At 37.5% G+C, this 18,908-nt stretch overlaps 1 protein-coding gene across 2 annotated transcripts; it reads right to left on the reverse strand.

Moving 5' to 3' along the window:
- Nucleotides 1-564: 564 nt before the first annotated feature.
- Nucleotides 565-16,615, reverse strand: LOC101412921 (membrane-spanning 4-domains subfamily A member 12). Of its 2 annotated transcripts, XM_004485260.3 has the most exons (7): nt 16,454-16,615; nt 11,971-12,241; nt 8,705-8,842; nt 7,797-7,856; nt 5,771-5,887; nt 3,089-3,199; nt 565-921 (listed from the first exon to the last, which is right to left on the reverse strand). In XM_004485260.3, exons 2-7 carry the CDS (start codon nt 12,223-12,225, stop codon nt 877-879), a joined length of 726 nt encoding a protein of 241 aa, XP_004485317.3. In that variant the 5' UTR covers nt 12,226-12,241; nt 16,454-16,615; the 3' UTR covers nt 565-876. The 2 variants fall into 2 exon arrangements, with proteins under 2 accessions (XP_004485317.3, XP_012374901.2); XM_012519447.2 differs by lacking the exon at nt 5,771-5,887.
- Nucleotides 16,616-18,908: the final 2,293 nt, after the last annotated feature.

Here is an 18,908-nt window from a genome sequence, read left to right on the forward strand (position 1 = left end):
GCTTGACCAAACAACTGGGCACAATTACCTGGCCATGTTGACACATTAGCATACCCATCACACTGTCCATCTGCACTCTTAAATCTCTTAAAACTTATACTATCCTTCCTCCCTCCTCTCTATTATATCTTTCCCCCTCACCTGGATTCTTCCCAGTGGCTTTTAACATGCACACATTTCTTACTCTCAAAAAACCAAAAACAACAAAATAAAAACTCCTCAATGCACCATTCTCATTTTGCTATTGACGCATCATAAGTGATTTTAATGTATGTGAAAATAACTCTGTAAGTAGAAAAGCTCTGTAGATACCTGGAAGCAAGATGTGTGATGAGATTAATGAGCTGACTAATGTGCTCCCCACAAGGACCAATTGTGCAGATTGGGCATTGCATTTGGAACAGACAGAGAAGGGGATGAATAAGGGATATTAGGTGATTTGGACACCCTGAAAATCATCAATAATAGAATTTTATCAGTCTGCCTTACAATGCTTTGTCAGACCTACTGCTCTACAATCAATGTAAAACCAAAATAACTTTTAAAAGTACCAAAAAAGTAGCATTTTATTGAGGGAAATGTACATTGAGCCAGAAATTTTCTAATTTTCAGAGAGTTACAGGGTCATTTTTCAATCTTCTGGTCCTTCTCATTTGCCAGTGCATGATGATGGCATGTAGGAGAAAGACAGCATGGAAGTTAAGTTATCATTAGCACAGTCTTTACTGATTATCCAACATTATGGACAGTAGAAGCTACCTTCTAGTTCTTAAGAAGTTTCTGTAGAGTAGTTTTACCACATGGGATTGAACTAATTCTTAGGGCCTTAAGCTGGCTGGCCAGCATATCTAGGAGGACCTAAGGAAGATGCTGGAGTCAAGGGGCTGGTTCCATATTCCTGTTTGGAATAAACAGGACATTCTGGAAAAAATGAATGAAAATAAGCAATATTAGGAAAAAAAGCAAACAATTCCATTTGCAATATTATCTAAAGGAATTAAACATCTAGCAATAAATTTAATCATGGATGTGAAAGGTTTATACAAATAAAACTATAAAATATTGCTAAAAGAAACTGAGGAGGGCCTAAATAGATGGAAAGATATCTCACATTGATGGATTGAAAGGTTTAATGTTGTTAACATGTATGTATACCGAAAGTGATTTACAAATTCAAAGCAATCCCTATCAAATTTCCATCAACCTTTTTACAGCTATGGAAATCCAATCATCAAATTCATATGGAATCACAAAGGGTACTGGATCAACAAAACAATCTTGAAAAAGAAGAACAAAGTTGGAGGACTCACAGTTCTTATTTCGAGTCTTAATACAAACCCATAATGATCACAAGAGTGTGCTACTGCCTAAGGATAGACTTATAGGCCAACGGAATAGAATTGAGTGTCCAGAAACGAACCCACACATCTCTGGCAAACTGATTTTTGACAAGGGCACCACATTCATTAAATGAAGGGAAAATAACCTCTTCAACAAATGCTGCTGGGAAAACTGGATATACATATTCAAAAGAATGAAGTTGGACCTCTCTTCATGTCATATAAATTAGTGCATAATGGATCAGTGACTAAATGTAAGAGCTAAAACCATAGAACTCTAAGAAGAAAATATAGGGGAAAATCTTGCTAATCTTGCATTTCACAATGGATTCTTAGCTATGAAACTAAAAGCATAATCAGCAAAATCTTTATATAGGTAAATTTGGATTAATTGAAAGTAAAAACTTTTGTGCATCAATGGACATTACCAAGGAAGTTAAAGGATAATCTAAAGAAGGGGAGAAAATTATTGCAAATCACATATCTGATAAGAGTTTAATGCCCTGAATATATACAGAACAGTTACAGCTCAATAACAAAAAGACAAATGGTCCAATTAAAAATTGGTAAAGGACTTGAATAGGCATTTCTCCAAAGAGCATAAATAGCTAATAAGCATATTATAGGATGCTTAACATTATTAGTCATCAGGAAAATGCAAATAAAAAACATGAGATACCATTTCACACCCATTATAATGGGTATGATTTTAAAAAATGAAAAATAACCAATATTGGAGAGAATGTGGAAAAATTGGAACTCTAATATGTTATTGGTAGGACTGTAAAACGGTGGAGCTGCTGTGGAATGTAGTTTGGCAGCTTCTCAAAAAGATAAACTTAGAATTATTATATGACCCAGCAATTCTTCTCCTAGGTATACACTCAAAAGAACTGGAAGCCGGGACTCAGATATATATGTGTGTGCACCAATGTTCATAGCAGCATTCTTCACAATAGATAAAAGCTGGATAAAATTCAGGTGTCTATTGACAGATGAATGGATAAAGAAAATATGGTATATTCATGCATGGAATATTATTCAGGTATAAAAAGGAATAATGTCCAGATACATGCTATAACATGGATGAACCTTGAAAACATTACACTAAATGAAATAAGCTAGACATAAAAGGACAAATATTGTATGATTCCAGTTATGTTAAATATCTAGAATAAGCAATTCATGGAAAGAAAAGTAGATTAGAGTTTTTCTGATTATGGAGGTGGTGGATAGGGAGTTATTGCTATTTGGTTTCTCTTTTGAGTGGTAAAAATTTTGTTAATGGATGGTCATATTGTAAATGATTTTACCACTGAATTGTGTATCTAAAAATGTTTAAAATATCAAAATTTATGATACCTCTGTTACCACAATAAAAAAATAAATTATTTAGTAGATGTGGGTCAAGCAATTGATCTCCCTCTTCCCACAGTGGAGGTCCCAAGTTCAGTTCCCAGTGCCTCTTAAAGGAAACAGGCAGCGATCAGACAAAGAGGAGAAGACAACAAGTGCAAAACAAGCAAACAACGAGCAAACAGATGAGGGGGTGGATTAAACACTTAAAAAAACTAATTAATTAAAGATAATAAGTAATATTGTTACTACAATCTTGTTCAGTCATCTTCGTCCTGACAGAGTCATGGACAAAGTGTGCTCCAAGAAGGCCACAGTGGAATTTAGCAGACACTTAAGTATGTTTTACCCAACACATGTCCAGATTATTTTACAGAGAAGACTCAACTTACCCTGTTGATGTTCATGTTTTCTAGGTGGGCAAAATAGGCTGTTGTACAAGTTATAGAGAACTCCAAGAGCGAGAAGATCATCAGCATGCCTGAAATTCCTTTCCCAGAAAGCTGAAATCAGGCATAAGCATCCTGAAATTTTGGCTAATTAGGAGGGCATTACACAGTGTTAAAAAAGTTACTGACTGATCAAATGTGCTACTGTTTATACTAAAAAAAACTTCATTATCATATCATGAGGAGCTGCTTATTTAAGGGAAATGTGAATTTATTTTGGGTTTCAGAAAAATTGCTATGAGACTTTTGGCAAGCAGGCTATTTCATTTATCAACAGTTTTAAGGAAGCAGATTTATTCATTGTATTTTCTTGTTTTTATAAAAATGTTACATGCATATTAAAAGCCAAGCAGTACGGAAAAGAGAACAATTATCTCAAATGTCATCACTTAGATGTAAATACAATTAACATTTGATTTCTATTATTCCATCTCCCTATGTGTATGGAAGTGGATGCATAGAAAGCCAGCAAGAGAGAGGAAAAAAGCAAAGGAAAGTAGCAGGAGAGAGTAAAGCAGGAGGGATTGAGAAAGAAAGAAAAAGCACCCTTTAATATTGAAGTCGTAGTATGCATCCTATTTTGAAATAAAAATATCTTAATTTAAATTTTAACAAAGTTAATTCTGATTAAAGGAATTTCTGAACTTCAGAGGTTTATTCATTAAAAGAAAGATTAGTTTTCGTACAGTTCACCAGAAATGAAAATAAATTCGCTGAAATCCATGAAGTCGAAGTCATTTTTACTCCTACAGGTTGCAATTTTAAACAGTATTAAATGACTGCTTATTATGAAAAATGAGGTGATTGGTACTCTTATTTTATGTGTCACTCTTCCTTGATCATCAAGCACTGCCTCTAAGTCTCTTGTTTTATGCTGGTGGGAAGCCAGAAACTGCTGCTTTCAAGATCAAAACCTAGGCCAGTTTCACTGCTCACCACTCAAGGAACTGTCAGAGAAAAAAAAAACAACCAAACCAAACAAACAAACAACAAATACAACAGAAAGAGAAAGAGTACAGGTGCACTGGCTCTTCATGCCTCTGTAGATGTAGGTGTGAGGCCACCAGAAGATGCTTATGAGAGAAACCGAGGCTAGTGTCTGTGCTGGGCCCTTAGGAATCAGCTAGACTAAACTACCCCAGAAAGAGAATGAAGAACTCCACTAATACAAAAGAGCACTGGATTTTTAAGTGCTGGAATATGCTGGTGTGAGGCCAGAGGCCCCTGCTGCAGAGAGGGCTGGAACCAAGACCAAAGTCTACACTGAGTTCTCAAGCTCTAGATGTCCAGGTGGATGCTGGTGGGAAGCTGGAAGCTGTGCTACCCAGAGGGCCAAAACAGAGGTCAGCTTCTGCAATGGTCCCGTGCACATCCCCTAGACCCACTTCAATCTTCAACCCCAAATTTTAGAGGAAGAGGTTTGCTCTGCCAACCCTGGTCCCATGTTAGAAAAGTGCACTGGAAAGTGGTCATTCTACTGGTCTCTTCTTCTCCTGAAGTCCTTGGGGTGCCCTACAGGGGCTGCTACCTTTCAGGATTTCCTTCCTCTCTTCTCAGGTTTGATAGCTCTCCATCTCAGTCTTCTTCGATCCAGATTGGAGGCATTACTGGAAATTCTCAGTATTTTTTTACTTTTCTACTTTTCTGTTTTGTTTTTGGGAAGTAGAGCCAGGCTAGGAGCTGTACTTTATCCTTCCATCTTGAGCCATAGCAGAATAATTTGTTTCTATACTTGGATGCCAATTTAAAACTTGGTTTTGAGTAATTTTTATTCTTTTTTTTTCCCCTTGGTATTGTAGAGGATGAATTTTGCATTCTTGCTTCACTCCATCTTACTTACCAAGAGGACCACTCATCTATTCTTTCTTCCTTATAAACTTTTCCCTATTTTGCAAACAGAGTAGTCCTTTGAAAACACGAATTTGTTTGTACCACTTGTCTGCATAAAATTCTTCTATGACTTCCTGTCTCTGATTGTAGACCAAAGTCTTTAATATGGCCCATGAGTCAAGATGGCACCTCCTAATCCAGTTTCATTTCATACTCTGTTCCCGGACCCTTTCCTATCTGCATTCTGACCCCCAGATGATCCATTTCCTCCTGAAATAATGGTTAGAGAGACCATGCTTTGGCCTATGTAATGATAATAAATGGATGGTTCCATTTTGAGAATAGGCATGTGCTTCATTTTGCAATTTCTTCATTCTTTGGAATTCACACATACACACAAAAGAAACATCCTTGTCACTGGCATTTTCAGTTCTTCCCATTCTTAGTCTAAAAATAAAAACATTATTTAGCAATTTGACTGTCTTTGTCACGTAGAATTTTAAATCTTTTGGAAATAATATCTGGTTAATATTAGGAGTCTTGGAGGCCTATCCAAACTCTTCCCTATTGTTCGTGTATTCTCCTGTGAGATGGGCAAAGAATGGGCAAGCTTTCTGGCCTAGTCATCCATAGAGGTAATTCTCTCACTTTACTCTATAGTCCCATAGGCCACATGACTGGGATAAGGCTGGATTAGGAACAGAGATTTTCTACTAGAGCTGCTGTATAGCAATAAGAGTTGCAATCCATGAGAGTGGAAAAAAAGGAAGCACCTGCAGAAAATGGGACACTTACCACTGACCAGTAGTCTTGTCTGGGGTACCCATTGATGCTCACATCCACCAGCAACAGAATCACTCCAATAAAGGCAAAGATAGCACTAAGAATGTTCATTCCCAGGTTGCCTTTTGTCTAATGGCGATGACCAGAAAATTGAATCATATATAATGTAATTGAAATGGAATGAAATGAGAATTCACCAAATTTAATGATTGTAAAACTTGGAAATCTTAAATAATTTCGAAGTTCAAATGATTTTGTGTTTTTTTATCCTTCCACAAAATAATCAGTATTTTGGATTATTGATCATAATCCAGAGTTTGAGGCTCATCTATAATATTTGTTTTAAAGTCCATACACAATAACAATTATACTCCTTTTTCAAAAGTGTTGAAATGGTAGGTGTACTTTTATTTTTTTTGAGTTAGACCAGTAATTTATTAAGGTCAGAAGGGAAGATAAATGGGACAAAGATCTTGGGTCCCATGTAGAGAGGAAGGGACTGCAAAGTGATAAAGTGGACTGATTTACAGACTACAATTTCTCATTATAGATTATAAATGCCCAGGGTTTACTTGTGTGGCCATCACGGCAGGGGGAAAATGGGGAGAGCAGGGTGCAGAAGGCAGAAACAGGCACACAAACCGACACCATGACAGGCACCGGGACAGGGCAAAGGCAAGAGAGCACAGTCATAGTTTTAATGAGCATTTTGTGGGACAAGCACTGTGATAAATTATTTAAATACATTATCTCACTTATCTCTTACAACTCACACTGTAGGTAGTACCATAGCCTCCAATTTTATAGAAGGGAACATACGTACAAAATTTCTTTTACCAATAAATTTAGGAAATAATGGAAACCCTGAAGATTTTCCAGGGACCTGGTAAAGATCCCCAGATTTAGGAAGAGGCTCTCTTAAGGCTTTTGTGGATGGATGTGTATGGGCAAACCACAGTACTTTCCAGTTTCTACAGTATGATATTGATGTACAGCAGAACAGTTGTGGAATCGAGGCCTGGGTAGGATTCCTAGAGATGGCACAGGTAGAGTTCTTTGTAATGCCTTACTTATTCGGCATGCTATCGTCTGCAGAGTATCTCTAAAAGGCTCCTAAAAAGACCTGATTTAGCTATGGTTTTAGTGTCTGTCTTTTCTAAATAGACAGATTTTCTTCTTGGGCAATCTCAGTTAGAGGGAAAGATCCATGACTGATGCAGAAAAAGGCTATATTATTTTGGTTATGGATTACAATGGGAGTAGTTAATTGAGTTAGACAGATTTAAGTTTAGTTTAGCTTTGTTTGGTGTGGGAGAGCATGAGCAACACTCTTGTATGTTCCCATTTTCCCATTCTTTCCTCTTGTGTTGCATTAAATAGAAAAACTGACCCTTGAAACCATTTCTGCTCTAGTTGCCTCTTGTTGCTGACAGATCGTTTTCCTTATCCCAATTTAGAAGTACACCAGGAAATTGCAGAAGGTGGAGTTCTGTTACTGAGAATTAAAAGTCCTATCTCCATGATTATATTATAAATTCTTAGGTATGGAGCTGCTTCTTTTTCATGGTGATTTAAATATTATAAACAAGAACTCACTGTAAATGAGAATAGGAGAGAGACACAAATACAAGAATAAAAGTACAAGGCAGACAGAAATGGTAAGCGAACAATGCAGACTTTGTTACTGAAGTCCCAATAAGGTGTTGTATCCTGGATTCTTCTTTAGACTTTCCCCTAATGCAGTGTGACCCCAATCAACCAGGAAGCCTTCAGGTTAAAATGTAAAGAATCTTTATCTTTACTACCTCCCTGCCCCTGTGAGTTCCAGTCAGGAGGTGGAGCTCTGCCACTCCTAAGTGGCAAATTGTGTAGACTTTTGTTACCCTCTGTGCTACACACTGTGCAGGCAACTGACAAATGTTTGGGAAAAGTGCTCCCCCTTACATATCTGAACACACCTACTCAACTTTCCTCCTCTAAGAAAAACATTAAACTTGATTAATAAAGGGGCTTAAAAGGTAGAAACATTCTAACTTACCAGAGAAGGTGAGGAGAACTCCTTGGATGCCATTATAGAGAGAGAGCCAGAAATAATGAACTGTAGAAAGAGATGAATTTATTTGTGATATTGTGGGTTCTCTCATTGTTCCTGAGAACTTCTTCACTTTATCCAAAAGGATGATCTATTCATTTAGTTTCCCTCTCAGAAAATTTTCTCATAGTTCTTAATTTTCTGGAGTCGCTCTCAGGGGTATGTCCCTGACTTCTGCTTTTTTCCTCCCTAGTTTCTTTCATATATGAAGAACTTCTGGATTCTTGTAAGCTTTACCTCCTGCTCTTTTTCTGATTTTTCCCAAATTTTCTTCTCAACCTCTTTTCAAGATCAATTACGTATTTTCAATCATGCTCCTGATCACCCCTTTGGCTGTCCACCCAACACATAACATTTCCTTCTAAAATGCAATAGGGAACTAAAACCTTGTCTTCCTGATTACTCACGAGCAAATTTTAGCATATGGGTTTAAGTTGCAAGTTAAAATGGGTAATAAATTATTACAAAATTGAGTGTGACAGAGTGTAAACTATAATGTAAACTATAATCCACCCCTAGTGGCAATGCTCCAAAATGTGTTCATCCATTGTAACAAATGTACCACACTAATGAAGGATGTTGTTAATGTGTGGCAATGTGGGAGGGGGAGGGAGTGGGGCATATGGGAAACCTGGTATTTTTTTATGTAACACTTATGTAATCTAAATTATTTAAAAATGAAAAATATAATAAAGTATTTAAAAAGTAAAAAAAAAAAGCTCTCCCTTACTTAGGCCTAGTCAGAGATTGTTATTTCTCTAAGTTCTCCAAGCTGAGCAGATGCTGGGCTTATCTAGACTGGAAATTTCTGCTTCATAACCTGGGACAGAGAGATGTTATAGAAATCTACTCACAGAGACGCCACCCCAGAATGGATATCCGCCAATAAAAGAAATGGAAGTAAAAAGCAATGATGGTTTGTAAACACTGTTTGTTAAACTCAAAACAAGTCCAAAGCCAATGTGCATCAATCCGATTATGATCTGGATGGCCTGAAGAAAAAAGACAGTCAATTTAAAATTATTTTTCATTTTCAGGCCCATGAACCATTAACTGCCATTGCTGAGGTCTCTACTTATTTTTGTCAGCTATGCTAACATTCATGGGTGTCTTTTAGGCAGGCCTCTGAAGCAGGAGATGACCTATTAAGATTGAATAACTGGGGAACCAAGGACTTGTTTGAGGTCTGGAAAGGCTTGTTAGTGGTGGCCCAGGCAGAGTTCTTCAGAAAGTGCTAGTGCTGAAGCACACATTAGCATCCCCTGGCAACCTTTACAAGATTCTCAGAGAAAAATGCTTTAGCTGTGACTTCAGTTGCTGTCTCATCCCAATGGTCTAGTCTCTGCTTGGGTAATCCCAGCTTTGGGGAGAAGATCAATGAAGAAACGGCACTTAGTGAACATTAATGAGTACTGTTCTAATCACTTTCCATTTATTATTTCATAGAATACTCCCAACAACTGGATGGAGGCACAGAGGCCAAGAAATGGGATGGACCAAAGTCATGCAGTGACTAAGGGGCATATCTGGGAATTGAATGCAAAAAAACTGACTCCAGGACCCATGTTTTAACTGTTCAGTACTGCCACCTTCATAGAGTCTTCTCAATTACACCATTCAAATTAAGCTACCTTTTACTTTCTGAATTTCTCATGCATCTTATGACTGAAGTCACACTCCTTATTAAATGGTTCGGTACTCATTTATCTTGTTCTTTTGTTATTGCAGGTAATAAAATTTTCTTACCTGCAAAGAGAAAGTCGCCCAAACAGGGGATGCACCTTTTACTTCTTTTTACCCTTTACTGCACCTTCTTTAGTCCAGAAAAAGCATATATTTGTGAGAAATAACTATTAGTAGATTGGACTAGAAGTCAATTGTAGATTTAGAATTAGTTTCTTCCCAGGTTTACATCTTATCTCTCCAGAAAGACTATAAACACTTAATGATGAGTATTATGTTTATTTCTCCAACAATTAGTTATTGAATATAATTAAATTGAATTAAAATTAGAAAGAAATTAATAATTCTCATAGTTTAATATTACTTTTTTTAAAGAATGAATTTCCTTGAGATTTTTAATAGCTGTGAGCCTTCTTACCTAAATCACATATCCATATATCCACACACCACCCATTTGCATGTAACTTCAGGGTGTTGTGGGACTCATCTATCCAACCTGTGGTTCTCAGTTGAAGAATTCAACTACAAATACAGTAGACATTATATTTGGTTTTTACAAGCTCTTCTCCAAAACAGAAATTCAGTCATCTGTGTAGTAACACCCCATTATCATCGTTGCCATCATCTTCATGAAGATCAATTAGACCTAGATTAATATTGACCTTTCCCCCAGCCCTGGCTGAACCATTTAATGGTCAAAATTGTCCCTAGGTCAGACTTAGTAATTAGGATGTATAATTTGTTCTGCAATTTTGTTCATATGACCATTTTAAGTTCCAAGTCGATTGGTACAGATACACCACACCCTAAACCTGAGGACACCTGTTTTTTTTTTTTTGGTGGTAACTGAGGGCTGCTAATAGCAGAGATTTGAAATCCTCAGGGACAGGAACTGTCAACTGGGGTTTTTAAAGAACAAAACTGCACTTATCTCTTTAAAAAAACTTTTATTGTACACCTCTTTGGTGCCAGGCAGAACACACTAAAGGCTCCCCATTCCTCACAAAGCAGAAAACACAGCCTTGGACATTGAAAGTCCCCAGTCAGCACCATGCCATCTTTCCATCTACATCCCCCACCTTGCTCATCCTGTTCTACTTAATTGGCCTCTTCCCTGTACTTCAAACCTTAGATTTTCATCTAACCACCTTCATCATCGTTGTTCCATTTTCCTGGAAATTTTCCCCCTGATGTCTGCATCACTTGATTGTCACTTCCTTCATATCCTTGCCCATTTGTCACCTTTTGTGGATAGCCTATCCTGTTCAACTTAAAATTTCTTCCCTCTCAACTGCTTGGTACCTCCTTTCCTTTTCACACTTCATTTCTCTCTATTGCTTTTATCACCTTCCAAAAAAAAGTAAACAAAATTTCCTTGTTTATTATGTTTATCATTCGATTCACCCCACTAGACTGTAAACTTCACCAAGGAAAAAACTGCATCTGTTTGTTCACTGCGAAATTACCAACACACATGTGGGATCAGCTCCATGAGGTCCTAGTTTGTCCCAATTATTTTCCATACTGGCTGGAGGAGGATCTGTTTGAAGGACTTTTTTGTGATAATGATTGAAGGGCTGTCTCCTTGTCAGAGTTTGTATCTCACTATTGGAGGGAAATCAATCCTCATTTTTATCTCCATAAAATTTTAAAACTTGAAATATGTATTAAGTTTGTTTGAAGTATGTCTGGCACATAATGGGTAGTTAATGTAGATTGCCACATGCTCTACCTGGGAAGTGAGAGCTGCCCACAGGGAATGACTTAATACAGTTTTTGGGATTAGTGGTATGAACGAGGTATCTGGGATGCACAGAAAGAGACTAACATTTCTGCGTAGGCAGATGGAATTTTCACCTACAAGTAGGGCATATTTCACAATGCCTACAGACACAAGATTATGGGTTTCCAAAGTATCTTTTGCATGCTAGGTGACAGTTATGCCATAACATCTCCACGGGCACTGGGTTGAGAGCACAGCAGCTTGAATCACCTTGAACTCTTTCACACTCATCCTTCCCCAGACTGCCTATTTATAGTCCCTTTCCCTTTTGAGGCAGCCACTACTGTTCATTTTAGTGCGACTTCACCTGCATAGAAATACCAGGCATGTAAGCAATCCAGCCTCAGTATTGAGGGTACCTCAAATGTCTTTGCAGAAGTGATATCAAGGTAGAAGTATTGGTGCTCCCATAATGTCAATATGATTGCCTTGCCCTGCTGGGAGGGGTCCTTTGTCACCCATTAGATTCTTGTCTTAATGCAAAATAAATTGAACATAGGGTCAAGTCTATCTGCAGACTGATTGTTTATACCTTAAACAGTAGAATGATTGGATGGTACCTCATGATAATCATAAACTTCTCTCTACCTAACTTTTAAGTAGAACAAAACCTTGCAAATGTAAAATTAAAGTTTCAGTAGTGAGAAGACTTACCCCGACTATCTTGGCTTCTTCTTTAAAGTCTGTGTTTATTATTCCTAGAACTGAATTTCTCATTTGTATATCTCGCTGGCCCTGTTGACCGTTAATGACCATTCCAGGAGTAGCGATGAAAGGAGGCTGAGTGCCCTGAGCTTGGTTTATTGGGTTTGTTATCCTCACAGGTTGTTGGGCCATAGAGTTGCTTGGTAAGTTTGGGTTGGGGATAGTTTCAAGATTTCCAGAGTGGGTTGTTGGCTTGGATAACATCCTTGTGTCCTAAATACTGCAAAACATTCAAAAATAATACATTTATACACAAAAGAAACAGAAGAAACTCTTGTCAAATATCATTGGCAAGTGAGCAGATATTGGGAAATGGGTAATGGGTGATGGTGGCTAATATAAACTCAGTTCTCATTTGGCTTTATAATCCTGTATGCTCTATGCTTTGAAAAGTTGAGAAGGGTAAATGGAGATAAGTTTATCTTACAATTCCTATTTGGTTTTGTGACGTACTTATATATATTTATATTCCCCCATTTCATACATCTAAAGGACAACAGAGAGAAGGAAGGTAGGTTGAATAATGATTCTCCTAAAGAAGTCCAAGTCCTAATCTCCCAAACCTGTGAATATTCTAGTTTACATAACAAATATGAATTAAAGTTGCAGATGGAATTAATGTTACTAATCAGCTGACCTTGAAATAGGGAGATTCAGCTGGGTTATTCAAATGGACCCTATGGAATTTGAAGGGTCTTTAAAAGTGGAGGAGAGAGGCAGAAAGAAAGAATCAGGAAAAGAGCTGTGATGTTGGACCTAGGGTCAGAGAGATGGTATGTTGATGGCTATGGAGATGGAGGAAGGGGGTCCTGAGCCAAGAAATGTGGGCAACTATAGAAGCTGGAAAAACAAGGAAATGGATTCTCTCCTTAACCCTCTAGAAGGGAACCCTGCTGTTCCTGCTGACACAATGACCTGAGGGTAGTTTGATCAGAGATAGACTTCTTATTTACGAAAATGCAAAATAACACATTCATGTTGTTTCAGGCCACTGAGTTTGTAGTCCTTTGTTACAGCAGCAAATAGAAAAGGAATACAGAGTCAAGAATACAACCAAATGGCAAGGAAGGCAGTCCAATATTTAAAATTATTTGTCAATAACTGTAAGAGTAGATAATTCACATATGGCCCATTAAATTGATTCTCTGATTAAACTGAGAAAAATGTTGAGTGTCCCTATTTGTTTTATCTTTTAAAAAGCTTCGAACATCTCAGGGTCCATGTGGCCAAGGGATATTATGTTAAAAATTAACTACCACAACTGGATATGTACAGCAGTCACTATTGACCCTTGCAAAACTCATCACACTTTAAAAGTTGGTCTTCAGCAGTCAAGATTCTCTTTTGAGCCCTTCTCCCCAAATCATTTACTTCTACCTCATGGATATCAAGAAAGTAGGAGTTCTGAACCTCCTTGCCATTGATATGAAGTCAGAATAGGATCACAGGTGTGTTTCATTCCTGATATTTCAACAAGAACATCTTCTTTGGATTAGGAGATTTACCTTTCTTCTGATATCAGACAATGTACTCATAGGATTCTAACATTTCAGGGCTATAGAATATTTTTAGTCATCCATCTTGTCCCATTCCTCTAAGTTTACTGATGTGAAATTAAAGCTTAGGCAGGTTAAATGACTTGCTCAAGGTTACACAGATAATGTGTGGTGGAGCCAGGAAGAGAAAATAGGGCTCTTGACTACTGGTTCCTATTTACCCCACTACAACCATCCTGCTTCATTGTGGATGTTTGCAGAGCTTGTCATCCTGGCCAGCTTTGGTGAGTCGGAGTTGACTATGTACTTACAACTACCCAGCGACTAAGCTCCTTTCTTCTGCCCCTGTTCAGAGGGCTTTGTAAACCAGGTTGACTTCTAAGTGACTCAGGAACCAAGTTAATATGGCCTGTCCTCTGTGAGCCTCTGGTGGGATGTCCAGAGAGCTAACATTTACTAAAATATTACCGTATGCACAGTAGTTGTCAAGTTGTGTTGTGGTTAGGGATGTGAATTATTGGTTCGAATCCTGGTTTGCCACTGGCTATCTATCTTTGGAAAGTTTGTTAACCTCTCTTTACCATAGTTTCTCATCTGGAAAGTGTGAATAATAAGTGCACTTTCCTTCTAGGGTCGCTTTGAGTATTAATGACTTACTCTATGCAAACTTCTTGGAATTGCAACTTTTACATAATAAGCACTACACCAGTTGGGTATTAATTTTTATTGCTATGTTAAGTGTGTGAGATAAATTATCTCTGTTAGTATTTGCAAAACCCCAGGAGGCAGGTACTACTATTATGCCCATATCACAGATGAGAAAACAGAGTTCAGAATCTACATTCATAACCATTGCCTTAAGCTCCCCAAATGGTTGATACAACTGAAGATGATTGAAAACAATGTAAAACATCTCTGAAACCTCTGAATACCAAGGAATTACTTTTTGAAAATGGAAACAAATTTAAACCACAAAAGGTTATTTTAAATAACAGAAGGGAAAAAATTCTATTGCAGTGATTTTTTGAGAACATGATGTTATAGCCCATGGATCTGTTTCTTTGGTCCTCTACCCTCAAACCCAGTGTTCTAAGCTCCAATTTGCTATTTCATTAACTCTGGAGCATTACTTAATCTCTCAATCCTTTTTATTCCCCTTATCTCAAGTGTATAATGAGACTATGTATGTCTCCCACAGAAAGGGTGTGTTATGGAGATAGTAATTGCCATAAATCCTTTGGAACAGTGCCTGGAATATGGCAAGAGCTCACTAAAAGATAGCTATCAGTTTATTATTACAACCCAATGTTTTCTTTCCCAGTTTAAACTATTGCCTTATGAAAAGTTTATAACAGGGAGAGAACTTCAAAAGAGCAATATAAAAATCGAGTAGATAAGAGATAGGGGTTTCGGGTACAGTAATTACCCAGAAGTAGAATTTATTTCTTGAATTCTTAAAAATTATTCATCTAAACAATTTTCCCATGTTACTGCATGTATGTGATCTCATTGCTCATCTTTTACTGTTTATCATTTGTAATTTTTTTGTCTCATTGAAAGGTTTTATAAAATTTCATTTATTAAAAGATTCTGTTTTCATATCTAGTATTAGTTTTGAACTAAGGACCAAGACTTTCAAATAGAACCATGATTATTAATACCTCTATATAATGATTATGGCTGGTTTCAGAATGCATATTTACTGTGTTAAGTTCTGTTTTTTAGAAAAAGTGGAGTCAAAGAGTTCAGCCCATCACAATCCTTTTAATTTATACTCAAAATGACCGTGTAGAAGCAGATTTGCTGTTTACAGAGTTTGGTAAAAAGGTAAAGAGAAATGCTCATGGAATAGTTAAGTGACTATTGAATTGAAATGAGGATAATCCTGGAAATGATACAGGAAATGGCAACCCAGTGAATAGACATAGTATAGTTCTTCTCGTGGTATTGGTAAAATATGTACCAGTTGTTATCTTTTTTTTTTCTAAAAATTAGAGCAATCGCAATCATTTTTAAGCAAAAGTAGCATACACAAAAACATAAGGTGTGATGAAATCAAAAGGAAGACAAAACAATGTGGGAAAATGTGGGAGGTGTGGGGAGCAGGGCATATGGGAACCTCCCATATAATCTCTGTAACATTTATGTAATTGAAGTATTTTTAAAAAATAAAAAAGTGAGCAAACAAAAAAGGAAGACAAGTGCTCACAATTTACCATTTGGTTAGATGATTTCAAATTAAAATGGGAAAAATTTACATTTCAGTGTTCCTTTCTGTCTTTACATTAATCTGATTTTTAACACTGTTGGTGATAATGACCCTGGTCTTTAAGTACATAGTGAAGAAAATTTTGAGTCACTTCCACAGTATCATTCAGGACATCCACTGGTATACAGGTATACTTTGCACATATTAACATGCTGACCTAGTGATAATGCATGATTTCCCTTGCCTTTGTTTGTTTCTTGCCAGAAAGAAGCACCTTGATTAAAATATAGTATAAAACCAAGTGCAAGAGGAATGTTCTATGATCATCATGTGGCAGCTCCGTGATCATCTAATGCTTGCAATGGGACATTGCCTCCTCCCATGGCAATGACATATATTTGAACCTTCTATGTCCTCTCACTCAACAGTAGCTATTGATATTTGTGTGTGTGTGCAGTACCTTTTTATCTGTTCATAGCTGGCTGTCTCTTTCCTTTCTCTTCTGTATCTTATGGCTCTTCTGTTTCACGTCTCTCCTCTTTTCATTCCTCTTCGGTTTGTTTTTTCCTTACTTTTCTAGTAACCTCAACATATGTTCAAGAATTGGCTTCATCTCTCCTGACTACAGAATGGAATGCAGCAGAGAACCCGCACAGGTAAACCAGCCCAATATTTATGCCCACTGATTGGTGTGAAGAGATAGGTAGAGATGTTTCGATGGACTTACTCTGTTTCTGTGGCTCCTTTGTGTTTTCTCTTTGTCTCTGCTCCAAGCTATATGCTGGTTTCAGATTTCATAGGTTTATTTTACTTCCTTGCTGCTAATCAACCTGTCTTCTTTCTGCGTATAGTCCAAAGTCTTCTTATGTTTGACTTTCTTGCACCCCAATTGGCCATGACAGAGAGGCTGTTAATAAATTTCAGCATATGCTAGGCTTCCTCTCCTTTGGAAGGAAGCCTTTCCTGATGTTTCCAAACACTTAAGTGCTTATCCTCTTCAGCTTCTCTGAAGTTTGTGCTGCTCACTAATGTAACATGATATTGCATTTTAATATCTTTTTAACTAGATAAAATTGGGAAATGAAAATGATAAATAAAGAAGTGAAGAACTATTCACAATCCCACTGTACCTAAAATAGTTAAGGGTATTTTCCTTTACAGATTTTAAAACTTTTGTATGTAAATCAGCTATAAAGTCACCTAATTAGGGTCATATGGTATATATTTGTACCCTGCCTCTTAGCTTAATGTTCTATAAATATCTTTTTTTTTTTTTTTTAAAGATTTTTATTTATTTATTTAATTTCCCCCCCTCCCCTGGTTGTCTGTTCTTGGTGTCTATTTGCTGCGTCTTGTTTCTTTGTCCGCTTCTGTTGTCGTCAGCGGCACGGGAAGTGTGGGCGGCGCCATTCCTGGGCAGGCTGCTCTTTCTTTTCACGCTGGGCGGCTTTCCTCACGGGCGCACTCCTTGCGCGTGGGGCTCCCCCACGCGGGGACACCCTTGCGTGGCACGGCACTCCTTGCGCGCATCAGCGCTGCGCATGGCCAGCTCCACACGGGTCAAGGAGGCCCGGGGTTTGAACCGCGGACCTCCCATATGGTAGACGGACGCCCTAACCACTGGGCCAAAGTCCGTTTCCCTATATAAATATCTTTTCATGTTAATGAACATATTTATGGTCATTCTTAAGAGCTGTTTGCTATTTTTGTAGTGTGTCCTCTCGTATTCCAATTGTTTATTTTCTCCTCTGTCTCACAGGTACATAAGAACATCTTGAGGGCAGAGATCCCTCAGGTAGGAGTCAACATGTGTTCCTACCCCCAATCCACGGTACTCATTAAAAGTATGTGAAATGAATCCATAGGGTAAATACAGATTCCTCTTCCACATTGCTTTTCCTGTTATCTATAATTGAAGGCTTTCTTTTTCATGTGATTTTAAATTTATGTATTTTTCTGAAATGGCAAAAAAAGGATGATAAAAATATATTAATGGTATGAGTTTAAGAAAGTCATAAGTTCAGGCAAAGCATTTCTTGAATGCTGAAGATAATTAAATAAAAAGAAGTCAACATCCTTTTAGAAATATCACAGAATCAGGGTGACTGTGTAGCAGGGTATCACTTGCCTGAGGGCTGACCTGATTCATGTCATCTAAACAACAAAAAGAGAAAGTTGCAAATGAGCAGTGTTCTTGAAGTTGAGTGTGCTCTTCTTTCTCCACATGGGGCTCCAGATTCTCCAAAGGCGAGGAAATATTTCTTAACCTTAATCTTTCTTAATCATCTAGTGTTCTCTCTCTGTCTGGTCTCATAACCATGGGGCTGGTGCCATTAATGATGTGATCCTTTCATGTAATGCTTTATTTATTCTTATTTCCTTAACCTTTACAGTAGGTAAGGGGATATAGTATAATTTCATAATTTCTTTTGCATCACTCTTTTAGAAATATCCTAGTAAATCTGAGTTGACTATTAAAGACGCAAGGTATCATCAGCTCAACATTAGTTTTAGAAAGAATGCTCACTTCATATTTATAAAGGAAGAGAAAACTTCTCTAATCAACATAGAACACATTATTTAGAGCTCAGAGTTGTGAAACAAGGGCTAGTCAGTGCTAAAGAATAAGGTCCCTATGTACCACTTTTTTTTTTTAAACACAACACCCACTGTTCATAGCATAATTGGAAAATGGGGCTATTGGCCTACTACTGTTAATATAACCTGTGCATAAATTCATCCAAATATGCCTAGAAAGCCAATCGAGAAGTATAAACTTCATAGGCTTTGGATATTCAGAGAGGATGTAAGCCAAATGCATTAAGTTACCTGGAATGTGGGGGGTTCGTGTCAAAAGCTTACCTGGAATGTAGGAGATATGTGTTAACTCAAGCTTACCTGGAATGTGGGGAATATGTGTTAGATCAAGTTTACGTGGAGGAAATAACCTATTTAATACTCAGATAAAACACTTGAAGAAACTAACAAAAAGTCCTTTTGCATGCAAGCACTCTTTGATTCCCCACTCTTATACCCTCTGTACAAAAGGGGCCCCAGAATTCTATTTGGGGCTCAGGTTTATTAGGACAAGAGTCCGCTGAGCCTGCTGGTCAAAATAAATCATCTTCCTTTTCAGAATTCTCACGTCCTGGCCTTCAATACTGTGTACACTCAACTTCTCT

This window comes from Dasypus novemcinctus, chromosome 10, assembly GCF_030445035.2.
Source record: "Dasypus novemcinctus isolate mDasNov1 chromosome 10, mDasNov1.1.hap2, whole genome shotgun sequence".
In the NCBI taxonomy this organism is placed as follows: domain Eukaryota; kingdom Metazoa; phylum Chordata; class Mammalia; order Cingulata; family Dasypodidae; genus Dasypus; species Dasypus novemcinctus.

Excerpts from the sequence above, each read along its gene's own strand:
- LOC101412921 (XM_004485260.3), bottom strand. The coding sequence starts at position 12,225 with ATGTTATCCAAGCCAACAACCCACTCTGGAAATCTTGAAACTATCCCC. Across the intron at positions 8,843-11,970 it reads AAGAAGCCAAGATAGTCGGG|GCCATCCAGATCATAATCGG; the intron begins GTAAGTCTTCTC and ends TTTTTTCTTCAG. Across the intron at positions 5,888-7,796 it reads AGTTCTCCTCACCTTCTCTG|ACAAAAGGCAACCTGGGAAT; the intron begins GTAAGTTAGAAT and ends CATCGCCATTAG.